The sequence below is a fragment of the Podarcis filfolensis genome, assembly GCF_964270895.1.
Source record: "Podarcis filfolensis genome assembly, chromosome: 8".
Taxonomy (NCBI): Eukaryota; Metazoa; Chordata; class Lepidosauria; order Squamata; family Lacertidae; genus Podarcis; species Podarcis filfolensis.
Window position 1 is genome coordinate 24,256,561 of NC_139611.1, and position 15,863 is coordinate 24,272,423.

The 15,863-nt window shown below is 42.0% G+C and overlaps 1 protein-coding gene across 1 annotated transcript in view; it reads left to right on the plus strand.

The window, feature by feature from the left end:
* LOC310768095 (arylacetamide deacetylase-like 3) overlaps window positions 1-14,308 on the plus strand; it is a gene marked incomplete at its 5' end in the record, with an annotated part of 34,922 nt that extends 20,614 nt beyond the window's left edge. The window contains one exon of the mRNA XM_083625805.1: window positions 13,321-14,308. Coding sequence (XP_083481931.1) covers window positions 13,321-14,095 — 775 coding nt within the window. The 3' untranslated portion in view covers window positions 14,096-14,308. The remainder of the gene's footprint in view (window positions 1-13,320) is intronic.
* Window positions 14,309-15,863: the final 1,555 nt, after the last annotated feature.

A 15,863-nucleotide genomic window follows, 5' to 3' on the forward strand; every position in this document is an offset into this window, starting at 1 on the left:
GGACAGAAGAGATAGCTTTTAATAATAATAATAATAATAATAATAATAATAATAATAATAATGATAAAGTTGATTATTTATGCCCCTCCAATCTGGCTGGGTTTCCCCAGCCACTCTGGGTGGCTTCCAGCAGAATATTAAAATACAATTATTCCTCAAATATTAAAATCTTCCCTAAACAGGGCTGCCTTCAGATGTCTTCTAAAAGTCTGATAGTTTTTTATTTCTTTGACACCTGATGGGAGGGCATTCCACAGGGCAGGCGCCACTATCGAGAAGGCCCTCTCCCTGTTTCCCTGTAACTTGTTTCTTGCAGTGAGGGAACTGCCAGAAGGCCTTCGGTGCTGGACCTCAGTGTCCAGGCAGAATGATGGGGGTGGAGACGCTCCTTCAGGTATACGGGGCCGAGGCTGTTTAGGGCTTTAAAGGTCAGCACCAACACTTTGAATTGTGCCCGGAAATGTACTGGGAGCCAATGTAGGTCTTTCAGGACTGGTATTATGTGGTCTCAGTGGCCACTCCCAGTCACCAGGGTAGCTGCTGCATTCTGGATTAGTTGTAGTTCCCGGGTCACCTTCAAAGGTAGCCCCACATAGAGCACATTGCAGTAGTCCAAGCGGGAGATAACTAGAGCATGCACCACTCTGGCAAGGCAGTCCACTGGCAGGTAGGGTCTCAGTCTGCATATCAGATGGAGCTGGTAGACAACTACCCTGGACACAGAATTGACCTGCACCTCCATGGACAGCTGTGAGTTCAAAATGACTCCTAGGCTGCACACCTAGTCCTTCAGAGGCAGTTACCCCATTCAGGACCAGGGTGTCCACCACACCCACCCGCCCCCTGTCCCCCAGAAACAGTACTTCTGTCTTGTCAGGGACACACATAGAGAGAAATATATTATTCACACTAATAATATGGTTTGTTTAGATCATGGTTTCTTCAGGAAAGCACATATGGTCTCATAGGCAAGCAAGTAGATTGTGGATTGTTTCTCCAAAGCTTTTTTTGCCTCTGTACCTTGGCTGGTGTTTGGGTTGGGGTGGCCAAACAAACCATGATTTAGGAAAGCTTTTGGGTTTCGACATCAAGCCAAACCATTGCATCACTTATTGTGACCCAGGGCTGCCTCTAATGATAGTCCCATTCTAAGCAGACCGATTGAAATTAATGGACATGGCTAACATGCACTCATTCATTTCCATGGGTCTACTTTAAATAGGACTTATTTGGATACCACCCCCTGTGAATAGGATGCAAATGTGGGCACTATTTTCATGAGACTGTTCCTTTGCCCAACAGGGGAAGTCTCTTGAACTGCTGGGTATCTTGAACTGCTGGTTTTCACAGTCGGAATCTGGAAAGAAAGTGCGGCTTATATTTTTGCCAATACAGCTCCTGTTAGGTGGATTTTGCTCCTGATCACTTTGTTTACTAACCCAGCCGCACTCCCTCCCCTGGCCACCACCCCATTTACACCTGACCCTATCCCTCACCTCACCCCACCCCACAGCCACCCCACTCACATGTGCAAAATAGGTCAACAAATCAACAAACTGCACTTGCACCAGCTTTCATTTGCAAGACCAAAATGCGATTTCACAAGTTAGCAATTAATACTGACACTCTTGGGTTCTGAGTGACATTGCGTTGCCACAGCTTATAAAGTAGCAACCTAGTAATCCCATTGCACCAGAAACAGATTTAGTCATGCTGGTCACATGACCCGGAAATCTGTCTGTGGACAAACATCATCTCCCTCAGCCTGAAGCGAGATGAGCGCCACACCCCATAGTCACCTTTGACTGGACTTAACCGTCCAGGGGTCCTTTACCTTTTTACCTATAAAGTAGCAGCTTCAGGAGGAAGGAAGGCTAGAATCAAGTGGGGACTCAGGAGAGCTTGCCATTATTAGAGACATTGATATTGTGGTGGTGGTGGGAGACAACTGTGCCCCTCGCAGATTTTGCTTACTGAAATGCAAGAGCCATGATCCCTGACCGTTGACCATGCTGACTGGAGAAATGTTTTTTGAGGTGGGCATTTGGGGGGTTATGATAACAAGTCCCCCCCCCCCCGTTTCTGAAAATGGACCTAAGTTTGCATCTATGCATATCAATGATAACATGTGAATTAAATGAAAGCTTGCAAACCATTGGCTGGGTGCCCCATATCTCTTAAGGCTAGGATTTATCTGTGTGTAATTGGATTGAGTTTGCTTTTATAGGTGAACCTATTTAATTTTCATTTTGCAAATCGATTTGTGAACCCAGAGCCAGACTCTGAAGCTTACAATGCAGTACTCTAGCCATGTGATGTTCACAATTCACATACAGCAAAATGTGTGCACAAAAAGGCTCATGTCAGCAAAAATTGCATGTATAAAAACATTATGTCAGGGAAGATTGGTGTTCCAGAATGGGCTTTAAAAGGCAAGACTGGAGGTAGCAATGCTTCTGCATACCAGTGGATGGAAACCTTGGGCAGGCAGAGTGCTCTTGGCTCAGGTCCTTCTGCCAGGCTTCTAGAAGCATTTGCTTAGCCACTGTGAGAACAGAATGCTGGGCTAGATTGAAATTTACTCAGAGTCGAGAGTGGATTTCATGCTCTTTATTCAGCTCATAGTGGTGTACATAACATAGATGGACCATTGGTCTGATCCTGCAGGATCTGATTTGGTTCTTATGTGTATATTAGAGCAATGAGAACTCGAGAGACACTGAGATTGACAGATTCACCCATCCCTATCTGCGACTGATGGGAGTTGTAGTTTCCTGACATCAGTAGCCAAGATGTCGCCCTCCCAACTGCAATTTAGGAGGTCTTCTGGGAAGACATAGTTCACGTTGTGCTGTGATTTATGTCCATGCATGTCAGTGGGTCTGCTCTGAAGAGTTAGATACAAACAGCCCTGGATTTGCGAAAGAGCTTCATATTTAGAATTTCCCTTCCAACTTTCGAGCGCCCTACCAAGATGTCTGCAGCAAAATCACCAAGGAGACTCATTCTTACAGTGCAGTACTTGAGCTGTGTGATGTGCACATCTGCATAAAAAGGTTAATGTCAGTTAAAATTGCATGTGCAAATACATTATATATCGGAAGACAGCTGTTCAAAAATGTGCTTTTAAAGGCAAGACTGGAGGCAGCAGATAATTACCTCCCTATTTAAAATTTCCCTCTCATCTTGCTAGAGTTCTACCAAGTGGTCTGCAGCAAAATCGCCAAGGAGACTGATTCAGTGGCTGTATCTGTTGGGTAAGTAAATGCAACCATCTGTCTTTCCATAGGTAAAATATATGTGTGTGTGCTTTGCACCCAGGATGTTGTTGCATTTATTTGTGGCATCCCTTGCCATATTCCTCACAGGAGAAAAACACTCCCCATGAAAGCTGTCAACATTTTGTTCCATGATTGCAAATCAGAGCTTCATGCACCTCAGACATGAGGATGCTCACTTCCGTGGGGGGACTATGAGCTGGGCATAAGGCCTTGTTTATTCTCCAGTTACTGCCTGTCTCCTGAGCATTGTTTTATCTGTGCTCTCTTGTGTCTTTTATTTTTTTGTGTCTTTATGACCTTTTACTGTGTCAATCAGCTTTTGGTGATCCATCAGCATTGGAAGGGATGGACTGGATGCACACACCTATGTGAAGCAGGGGGTGGACCCTTCAGAACAAGGGTTCAAATGTCACACACACTCAGTCAGCTGTGCCTCTTGCCCTCAGGACTCATGAATAATAATAATAATAATAATAATAATAATAATAATAATAAATTAATTAATTTATACCCTGCTCATCTGGGTGGGCTTCCCCAGCCACTCTGGGCGGCTTCCTGTCTGTGAAATCACCCCAGGCTTCAATAATCAACCAGGCCTCAAAACTGTCCAAAACTCCTTTTGTCTTCTAAAAATCCAAAACAGCTTTTCTCTGCTCTTCTCTGCTTTTCTCACAAGATGCTGTGGCAAAAGGCAAAATGTTACTTTTAAAGGCTAATGTATAGGCTCTGTCATTGCCAAGAATACTCAGGCCTGAGAAACGAATCTTATCTCATTCGGTTGCAACATCTTGGACATGCTGAACCACCAGGGCTCCTCGACCCACCCCCTCGGCTTCTCATTCCCCCTTTCCTGGGAAGAGTCCAATAGTCCCAAGACAGCTTTCTGTTCATGCTCAGAGGAACTCATGGGGCAGGACTTCTGAGGGAGGAGAAAGGAGGAGGAAACTGGAAAGGGGTATATATGCTTGTGCACAGGACTGTGAACTTCGTGCATGCTTTTGTGGACTATCACACTTGCTCCTTCTACCAGTTCATGGATGGTAGAAATAAAACCTTTTTCTCTGAAACTACTCCTTGAGTGTCTGTTGACTCCCACTTCCCTTTCCCAGGCGCAATATTTTTCCCACCCGAGGGCAAAGCCTCATAAGGCTACACTAACAAAACACTAAAATACAATAACCTATTAAACATTAAGAGCTTCCCTAAGCAGGGCTGCCTTCAGATGTCTTCTAAAAGTTTGGTAGATATTTTTCTCTTTGACATCCGGTGGGAGGGCGTTCTGCAGGGCAGGTGCCACTACTGAGAAGGCCCTCTGCCTGGTTCCCTGTAACTTGGCTTCTCGTAGTGAGGGAACCGCCAGAAGGCCCTCAGCGCTGGACCTTAGTGTCTGGGCAGAATGATGGAGGTGGAGACGCTCCTTCAGGTATACTGGGCTGAGGCCGTTTAGGGCTTTAAAGGTCAGCATCAACACTTTGAATTGTGCTCGGAAACGTACTGGGAGCCAGTGTAGGTCTTTCAAGACCAGTGTTGTATGGTCTCGGCGGCCGCTCCCAGTCACCAGTCTAGCTGCCGCATTCTGGATTAGTTGTAGTTTCCGGGTCACCTTCAAAGGCAGCCCCACATAAAGCGCATTGCAGTAGTCCAAGTGAGAGATAACTAGAGCATGCACCACTCTGGCGAGACAGTCTGTGGGCAGGTAGGTTTTCAGCCTGCATACCAGATGGAGCTGATAAACAGCTGCCCTGGACACAGAATTGACCTGCGCCTCCATGGACAGCTGTGAGTCCAAAATGACTCCCAGGCTGCACACCTGGTCCTTCAGGGGCACAGTTACCCCATTCAGGACCAGGGAGTCCTCCACACCCGCCCATCTCCTGTCCCCCCAAAACAGTACTTCTGTCTTGTCAGGATTCAACCTCAATCTGTTAGCCGAATGTCATTCTTCCTCCCCTACCCAGGCCACACCCTTCTTTTCTGGGATGTTAGCATCCCAAATTCATATATATTTAAAGGGTTAATTGCAAGAGTTGTAGAATTCTCTGACGTCATACACCCTGTGGCAGTTATGACAGTTATGGCAGTTGGTATGGCAGTGACAGCTATTAACAGTCTTTTGTGTGAGAGCAGCTGAACTGTTGCTCTGCTGTCTGTGGTTAGTTAGTCTGTAACAGTTTAATCTATGTGACACACTTTCTAAACGTGCATCATTTTGGGACATTACTGACCCCATTCCAGTTCAGGGAGTAGCTCTAATGTAAGATGAATTAGCAATTTAAGAAACATTCACCTGCATTGTATGTTTAATCTGCAACTGCAAGTGCACTAAGTACATACCCTCCAACTGGTGAAAATAGGGATATCCCATTCCATAATGATAATTTTATTAGTTATACTGCACAAATCTTACTGGGTTGCCCCAGCCACTCTGGGCAGCTTCCAACAGATACAAAATATAATAAAATATTAAACTTTTTTTTAAAAAACCTTTCTAATGCAAGACTGCCTTCAGACGGCTCAGGGATTGGGTAATTCCATACCCAGTCAGCTTCTCTAAAACAGGGATGTCCCTGGAAAATAGGGACACTTAGAGGGTCTGTAAGTAAAAGTTGTTATTTAAACTTCAAAAGAGTGTGTCTTGAGTAGTTTTTACAGGAGGAAAAAGAGAATTAATAAAAGGGTCAAACCACTAAGGGCTGCCTTCCGCATACTCTGCAAATGGGAACTAGTGTCTAATTTCCACATCAAATCAAATCCATTTATTGTGAGGACCATGCCTGTGCACAAACATCAACACTACAATAGTTAAAAATATTAAAATTCATTACATACTATGCCAACAAAACCTTCTTCCCACAGAATAAAAAAAGAGGGAAAACGAGCAACGAGTTAAACAGACGATGAAGGGGTCTTTACATTGTCATCCATAAATCTTTCCCTGGCTTTCATGGCCTTCATCACAAAAACCGCTACCACATGGGTAATGCGTGGGTTTGCATCAACTAACAAAAATTTTACTCTATCTTCAGGACTGGTTATAGAATTGGGTATAATTTGCAGCAATGCGTCTCTAAAGCCCGAGTAAATGGGGCAATAGAGGAGATAATGTGTAAGATCCTCTTTAGTTTTCATAAGGCAAGGACATAAACGGTGTTCTACTGGGGTTTTTGTGTATCTACCGGTCAAATAAGCAGTTGGCAATGTTTGGAACCGTGCCATAGTAAAAGCTCTCCGAAGGGTGGGATCGGTGATCTCCACCAAGTAGTTGGCACAGATTTTGACTGCTTTTACTCGAGGGAACCAGTAGGAAAACCCAGAGTTTTTTATCTTAGTGGAGTCCAAAAAGGCGTCTTTTTCAAAGATCCATTCCCGAACTTTATCAGGGCTCCACAATTTGAGAGTATTAAACTCAGGTAGGTTGTATTTAGCTAAAATGTCTAGTAGATTTTTATGCCAGGTGGTATTATTTTGTAATGATACAAAGGCTTGTTTAGCCAATAAGGTGTTCGGGGCATCTATGAGGTTGATGAAAAAACGCAGGAATCTTAAATGGGCCCTGGCAGACACAGAGGGTAATCCTACTTCCACTCTTAGGAAAGCTGCCGGAGTGCTCTGAGGGAGGCCTAGAATTCTTCTGAGATAAAAATTTTGGAAGATTTCAAGCCGTTCTAACAGCTTCTGATTCCATCCCCAGAGTTCTACTCCGTATAACATCTGGGGAATCACTTTTCCAACAAAAGTTTTTAGTGCCGGGGTCACCAGTTGCCCTCCCCTCGAATAAAAAAAGCTGAGCAGAGCACCAATTGTCCTACGTGCTAGAAGGGCTACAGTCTTGAAGTGGGCAAGCCAGCTAGATGTAGCTTGGAAAGTGATACCAAGATATTTAAAGAGAAGACATTGTTCAATTTTGTGTTCATCTAAAGACCATCTGAATGTGTGGCGAGCTCTAGTAAATACCACAATTTTTGTTTTATCATAATTTATCTTTAGAGAGTTTTGGGAACAATAAGCTACGAGCCCCTCCAGCATGCTATGTAGGCCCCTTCGAGTGAGTGCCATGACCGCCATGTCATCAGCATATAGCAGTATATTCAGGTGTTTGCCTTCCAGGGCAGGAGCTGATGACTTATACTTTGCCATATGTTGAACAATGTCGTTTATATAGAAATTAAAGAGGAACGGCTCTAACAAACAGCCCTGCTTAACCCCTTTCCCCAGTGGCAGTGGGTCAGTATAGTTGCCTGACATCCCAGTTCTAATTTTAACTGTGATGTCTGTATGTAACTCTCTAAGTATTTTGAAAAGTCGTCTATCTATATCTGTGTCATATAGTTTTTGCCATAATTTGTCCCTACAGATTGAGTCAAAAGCGGATGTAAGATCTACAAAAGCCACAAAAAGTTTGCTCTTATGTGTCTTTGTATACTTATCTATCATTGTCTGTAATACCAAACAATGGCCTATTGTACTATGGCCCTTTCTAAACCCTGCCTGTTCCGGATTAAGCAAGTTAGAGTGGTCAGCCCAGTCAACCAATTTCCACATCACTGACCTTGTCTTGTGCCCTCCTCCTTTGATCTTATGTGCCTGGAATGTGTCCCTGACCTGAGGTAATGCCTCTTGAAGAGGATTCTGCATGTGTTTGAAGGCACACTATATGCACAGGTCTATTTTCAGGGGGAACTCAGTTCCAGCCCCTCTCAGGTAGGTTCTGGCACCTCTTAGGTGGGCATCGTTGCCAATCTTAGAGAATGAGGGAGGTGTTCATGGAGATTTCTAGACCTTTTTTTTAGAAAAATAGCACTGGGTGTACATCCCAGTTGGGTTGCACATCCCACATATACAGTAGTGCCTGAGGAAGAATTTGGAGGGGAGTCCATGGATACGTGCAGGAGTGCTGCTGAAGACCAGTTTCTGTTGTTTTTTTATAACATATTTATTACAGTTTTTAAAAGTACAAAAAGAAAAATCAAGAAAAACCTGTGCAGATAGTGTGCCTGGAATGTGTCCTTGACCTGAGGTAATGCCTCTTGAAGAGGATTCTGCATGTGTTTGAAGGCACACTATATGCACAGGTCTATTTTCAGGGGGAACTCAGTTCCAGCCCCTCTCAGGTAGGTTCTGGCACCTCTTAGGTGGGCATCGTTGCCAATCTTAGAGAATGAGGGAGGTGTTCATGGAGATTTCTAGACCTTTTTTTTAGAAAAATAGCACTGGGTGTACATCCCAGTTGGGTTGCACATCCCACATATACAGTAGTGCCTGAGGAAGAATTTGGAGGGGAGTCCATGGATACGTGCAGGAGTGCTGCTGAAGACCAGTTTCTGTTGTTTTTTATAACATATTTATTACAGTTTTTAAAAGTACAAAAAGAAAAATCAAGAAAAACCTGTGCAGATAGTGTGCCTGGAATGTGTCCTTGACCTGAGGTAATGCCTCTTGAAGAGGATTCTGCATGTGTTTGAAGGCACACTATCTGCACAGGTTTTTTTTCAGGGGGAACTCACAGGAACTCAGTTCCAGCCCCTCTCAGGTAGGTTCTTTTTTTTTTTTTTTTTTTAAATATTTTTATTTTTCCATATAAACACAATACAACAAACATAAACATACAAAAACAAAAACAAAACAAAAAACATGTATCATTTCATATCCTAATTTCATATCCTATCTTCCCCGACTTCCTCATGCTTCCCCTTTCTGTATTCCAAATTCTTATCGATTGTTCAGCAAATCTTCCCTTATTTTAATTTAAATTTAGACTATTCTTCCTTATTTTCCTTGTCTTAACCATTGCTAATAGTAACCATTTACTTTCCAGTCCAACATCATTCTAACTTTCATTAACTTTATGATATTTCTTTAAATAGTCCTTGAATTTTTTCCATTCTTCTTGCGCTGCTTCTCTTCCCTGGTTTCGGATTCTGCTCGTCATTTCTGCCAAGCCCATATAGTCTATCACCTTCATCTGCCATTCTTCCAGTGTGGGTAGTTCTTGCGTCTTCCAGTACTTCGCAATGAGTATTCTAGCTGCTGTTGTAGCATACATAAAGAAAGTTATATCCGTCTTTAACACCCCTTGGCCGACAATACCCAAGAGAAAGGCCTCTGGTTTCTTGGGGAAAGTATATTTAAATACCTTTTTAAGTTCATTATAGATCATTTCCCAGAATGCCTTAATCTTCGGGCAGGTCCACCAAAGATGAAAAAATGTACCTTCAGTTTCTTTACATTTCCAACATTTGTTGTCAGGCACATGGTAAATCTTTGCAAGCTTGACTGGGGTTATGTACCACCTATATATCATTTTCATAATGTTTTCTCTTAAGGCATTACATGCCGTAAATTTTATCCCGGTGGTCCACAACTTTTCCCAATCAGCAAACAAAATATTATGACCAATGTCCTGAGCCCATTTAATCATGACCGATTTAACCGTTTCATCTTGTGTATTCCATTTCAGCAGCAAATTGTACATTTTGGACAAATTCTTAGTACTGGGTTCTAACAGTTCTGTCTCCAATTTTGATTTTTCCACCTGGAAGCCAATTTTACTGTCCAGTTTAAACGCTTCATTAATTTGATGGTAGTGGAACCAATCTCTCACCTTCCCTTTTAATTTCTCAAAACTCTGCAATCTCAATTTGTCCCCTTCCTTTTCCAAAATTTCCCAGTATCTTGGCCACTTGGACTCCATATTTAACTTTTTAACTGCCTTAGCTTCCATTGGCGACAGCCACCTTGGAGTTTTATTTTCCAGCAAGTCTTTATATCTGTCCCAGACATTTAGTAGTGCTTTTCTGACAATATGATTTTTAAAACTTTTATGTGCTTTAACCTTGTCATACCACAAATATGCATGCCACCCAAAAATGTTATTAAAACCTTCCAAATCCAAAATGTCTGTGTTTTCAAGAAGTAGCCATTCTTTCAGCCAGCAGAAAGCTGCCGCTTCATAGTAAAGTTTAAAGTCTGGCAGGGCAAACCCCCCTCTTTCCTTTGAATCCGTTAGTATCTTAAATTTAATTCTGGGCTTTTTGCCCTGCCAGACAAATTTAGATATGTCTTTTTGCCACCTCTTGAAACAATCCATTTTATCAATTATTTGCAATGCTTGGAACAAAAACAACATTCTTGGCAATACATTCATCTTTATAGCTGCAATACGGCCTAACAAGGAAAGCTTCAAGTTGGACCAAATCTCCAAATCTTTTTTCACTTCTCTCCAAGTTTTTTCATAATTATCTTTAAACAAATTCACATTTTTAGCTGTCATATTTATACCCAAATATTTCACTTTTTTAACCACAGTCAACCCTGTCTCATTCTGGAACCTTTCCTTTTCTATCTGTGTCAAATTTTTCTCCAAAACCTTTGTCTTAGACTTATTCAATTTAAATCCTGCCATTTGACCAAACTCTTGAATTATTTCCAAAACTCTTTTCGTGCTAGCTTCTGGCTCTTGCAATGTAAGTACTAAGTCATCTGCAAATGCTCTCAGTTTATATTGTTTAGCTCCGACCTGAATCCCTTTAACCAACTGGTCCCTCCTAATCATATTAAGCAAAACCTCCAGGACCGATATAAAAAGTAATGGGGAGATAGGGCACCCCTGACGTGTCCCTTTTTCAATCTTGAACTCTTCTGTAACCACATTATTTACAATTAGTTTGGCTTTCTGTTCAGAGTATATTGCACCTATACCATTTTCAAACCCTTGGCCTACCCCCATCCCCCGGAGGTTCTTCAACATAAAACTCCAAGAAATGTTGTCAAAGGCTTTCTCGGCATCCACAAATATCAAAACAGCTTTAGTGTTTATGTTCACTTCCAGCTTTTCCAAAATGTCAATTATATTCCTTACATTGTTCGACAAGTGCCTTTTTGGGAGAAAGCCCGCTTGGTCCCCGTGAATCTCCTCCATCAAAACTCTCTTCAGTCTTTTTGCCAAAATATCAGCAAAGATTTTGTAATCCACATTCAATAACGAGATGGGTCGGTAGTTTTTAAGTTGGGTCTTTTCAGTCTCTGTCTTTGGTATAAGTGTAATGTAGGCCTCTCTCCACGTATCGGGTGCCCTTTTCCCCTCCATAATCTCATTGCAGACTTCCTTCAAAGGTTGTATCAACCCTTCCTTCAAAACTTTGTAGTATTTGGAAGTCAGTCCATCCGGTCCAGGGGATTTGCCCAGCGTCATGCCTTGAATGGCATCTTCTATTTCTTGTGCTGATATCTCCTGGTTCAATATTATCTTACTTTCATGCGAAACCTTTTTCAGCCCATTTTCCTCGAGGAACTGTTGTATGTCCATTTCTTTTTGCGGCCCTTGTGTGTAAAGTTGTCTAAAGTAGTTCTGAAAACAATTCCTAATTTCCGCTGGGTTACTTATGTTTTTTCCTTCCACTTCTATATTTGTTACCGTGTTGAGTTTTTGTCTCTTCTTTATTTGCCAAGCCAGTAACTTGCCACATTTATCAGCAGATTCAAAAGTCTTTTGTCTCATTTGTTTAATTCTCCACTCTAATTCTTGATTCATCAGTTCCATATATTGTGTTTGATGAAATTTGATTTCTCTTAGAATCTCTTGGGATTTTGGCTTCGATCTTAATTGTTTTCCCCCTTCTTTTATCTTTTCCAAAATTCTCTCCTTTTTCTCATTTTGCTTTCTCTTCTTTAAAGTATTTTGCTGAATCAAAAACCCTCTCATCACGGCTTTGCTTGCGTCCCATACTATTCTTTTTTCTACTTCAGACCTTAAGTTGATTTCAAAATAGTCTTTCAAGGTTTTTTGGGCCTTCTTACAGATCTCCTCGTCTCTAAATAAGGTGTCATTCATTCTCCATCTGAAGGAACCAGTTGTTGTTTGCCTCATCACCATCTTTACAGCATTATGGTCGGAGAAAGTTTTTGGGCAGATTTCTACTTTTTTTATATTCGGAGCCATACTGCTAGTCACCCAGATTTGGTCAATCCTTGTCCATGTCATTTTGGCTTCAGAAAAGAAGGTTCCCTCTCTTTCTAATGGGTGTTTTGTTCTCCAAATATCAATCAAGTCCATATTGTCAGTCATTTCAAAAAAAGTCTTTGGTAGTCTTCCATCTTTTGTTATTACCTGTCTTTGTGCCTTGTCCATATTTGTTGAAACCACTCCATTCATATCTCCCATCAAAATTAAGTTGTAATCCATATGGTCCATCAAAATTTCATGCAACTTCTTAAAAAATTCAGCTTTCCCTTCGTTTGGTGCATAGATTCCCACTATCAAATACTTCTCTCCTTGAGATTGAATTTCAATTGCCAAATATCTTCCTTGATCATCTTTAAAAATTTGTTTCGGTTGCAATTTTTCTTTTGCGTAGATCACCACTCCTCTCTTTTTTACTCTGTCTGAAGATATAAATTCCTGTCCCAGTCTTTTATTTATTAATAATTTTCTGTGTGCTCTTGTCACGTGGGTCTCTTGTAGGCAAATCAAGTCCAATTGGTCTTTCTTTAAGGCATGAAATATATTTTTTCTCTTCCTGGGAATATTTAAGCCATTACAATTCCAGGTTAGAAGTTGCAGAGCCATGATGGGATTATTTACTCCTTCCTCCTACAGCTCCCTGTTTTTGTCCTCTCAGGTAGGTTCTGGCACCTCTTAGGTGGGCATCGTTGCCAATCTTAGAGAATGAGGGAGGTGTTGATGGAGATTTCTGGACCTTTTATTCCTAGAAAAATAGCACTGGGTGAACATCCCAGTTGGGTTGCACATCCCACATATACAGTAATGCCTGAGCAAGAATTTGGAGGGCAGTCCATGGATACTTGCGGGAGTGCTGCTGAAGACCAGCTTCTGGAAGCCACAGGCGGAACGAGGGCCTTGTGCTTTGGCCCTGCTTGCAGGTGCCTCATAGGAAGTTGCTTGGACCTGGTGAGAACAGAATTCTGTACAAGACGGCCATGAGCCTGATCTAGCAGGCTCTTCTGGTGTTCTTATGTGATCATGAATGTGTTTGGAAAAGATTCTGGAAGCTTACCTCTTTGCTTCTCTTTTATTCTGCAGCTACCGCCTGTCTCCTGAGCATCTTCCTCCCGCTCAGTACAAGGACTGCCTTGCTGCTACCATACACTTAATTCAAAATGCAGCTTCCCATGGGGTGGATCCTTCCAAGATCATCGTTAGTGGGGATAGTGCTGGGGGCAATTATGCTACTGTTGTTGCCCAGAAATTGGTTAAGAGATCAGACCTTCCAAAGCTACGGGCTCAAGTACTGATCTATGTGAAATTCCAGGCTATAGACTTCAACCTGCCTTCCTATCAGCAGAACAGCTCAATGCCGCCCTTGTTCCGGGAAAACATTGCTTACTTTATCATGAAGTATATGGGAAAGGACACTTCTTTGGCAGGGCAGCTCCTGAAGGGCTCTCATGTGCCAGATTCAATGAGACTGAAATATGGGAAGTGGTTGAGTCCAGACAACCTTCCAGAGAGATTTAAGGCAAGAGGCTACAAACAAGTCCCACTTGCTCCTTATGAACCTGAAGTCTATAGGCAATTATCAGAGACATTAGAAGACGATTTTTCTTGCCTTTTTGCTGAGGACTCTGTCATCCAGAAGCTTCCTGAAACCCTAATTGTGAGCTGCGAGTACGACATAATACGAGACGATGGACTGCTATACAAGAAACGTCTGGAGGACCATGGGGTGAAAGTCAGCTGGTTCCATGTTGAGAATGGGTTTCATGGGGTGATAAGCCTCTTTGACTCAGGTGTCTTCACATTCCCCGCTGCAGTTGAATTAATGGACAGCATCATAGATTTTGTCAAAAACTTATGAGAGGAAATCTCTTGAATTTGTGGGTCATTCATAAGGAGGCGAGAATCTGCCAACTTCAGCTACTGGTAGTTTCTCATTTTTCCAATCTTATATTCAGTTCTCCACAATTCTGTTGTACTTTGTGGTTCTTGGGGGCAGCAGGGAATGACTTATGAAAATTCACCAGCACTTTTGTGTGAAATTTTTGTAATAAATACTTTTACTTCGTATGGAGTATTGACTAATAAATACATAATTCCAACCAATTTGCTCTAATAAAATGCATTTCTATATTGTTTTCAATAATATATGAATTTTGTAAATGGACAATTTACCCTTCTATTCCATTTTATTACTTATTTGTTGGCTGGAGATCTGCACTGCTAATGCTATTTTAGGCTGTATCAACAGAAGTATAGTTCCAGATCAAGAGAAGTAACAGTTTCACTCCATTTTGCCTTGACCAGACCCCACCAGGAGGACTATGTCCAGTTCTGGGTTCCACAATTTAAATAGGATAGTGATGAGCTGGAATGTCTACAGAGGAGGAAGACCAAGATGATCAAGGGTCTGGAAAACAAGCCTTATAAATAATCATTGATGCAGTTGGATATGTTTAGCTTGGAGAAGAGGACAGTGAGGTGATACAGTAGCCATCTTCAAATATATAAAGGGCTGTCTCATGGGAGATGGAGCAAGCTTGTTTTCTGCTACTTCAGAGGGTAGGACTTGAACCAAGGGATTCAAATGATAGCAAGGAGATTCAGACTATACATTAGGAATAACTTGCTGAGGGTTAGAGCTGATTAGCATTGGAATGGATTAGCTCAGAAGGCAGTGGGACCGCCTTCATTGGAAGTTTTTCATCAGAAGTTTAATGGCAACCTGTTAAGGATTTCTGGGTGTGATTCCTGCATTGTAGGTGGTTGACCTAGATGACTCCATGGGTCCCTTTTATCTCTTTTCAGGTATCTGTTTTGGTTTATTGGCCCATATCTAATCCATTAGCCCATCCAAGGCACAGTCTAACACTTCCACTGCCTTTCCTAATTTAGATGGAACAGAGTGATAGAGATGGGTTTCACCCACATGTAGATTTTCCCTCACCCTATCACTCCTGATAACAACTCCCAGCAACTTGATAGAGATGTTAAAATACCATGAAACACCAGATTCTAGTTTCAACAATTGTAAACAGTTGTGGCATAAAACTCTGTATGGCACCTTCCTACCCATTCGCCAACTAGCATTTACCTTCAACGAAATCATTTTGTCTAAATGACCCCCTCTATCTGGAAGCCTAACCCCAAGGTGCAATATTGTTGACACGTGGCAAATGAACTGAATAAATAAATTATGTTAAGCAATTATTTACCGATCTTCATACAAATACTTGTTGCGCAGTTGCCAATGAACGTGAGCAGTTCAATGTAACAAAATAAGAGGATTCTATCTCATATGCTATCTCACACAACCGGATGACTCACATTGCTTCAAATTTTTATGTGGTTCCACAAGGCATCTTAAAAATGTGAAAACACTGTAAATCCTTAGCCTTTATTGGATGTCTAGATTCTCCTGTTGCAATGAGAAATGTCATCCAGCCCAACCCCCAGCCATGCAGGAATCTTTCACCCAACGTGGGGCTCAAACTACCACCCTGAGATTCAGAGTCTCACTCTCTACTAACTGAGCAATCTCAGCACTGTGAAGGAGGCAGTCTTGCAGGTATTTGGGACCCGAGTCACGTGGGACTGTGAACACCAACCTGAACACCTTCAACTGGGTC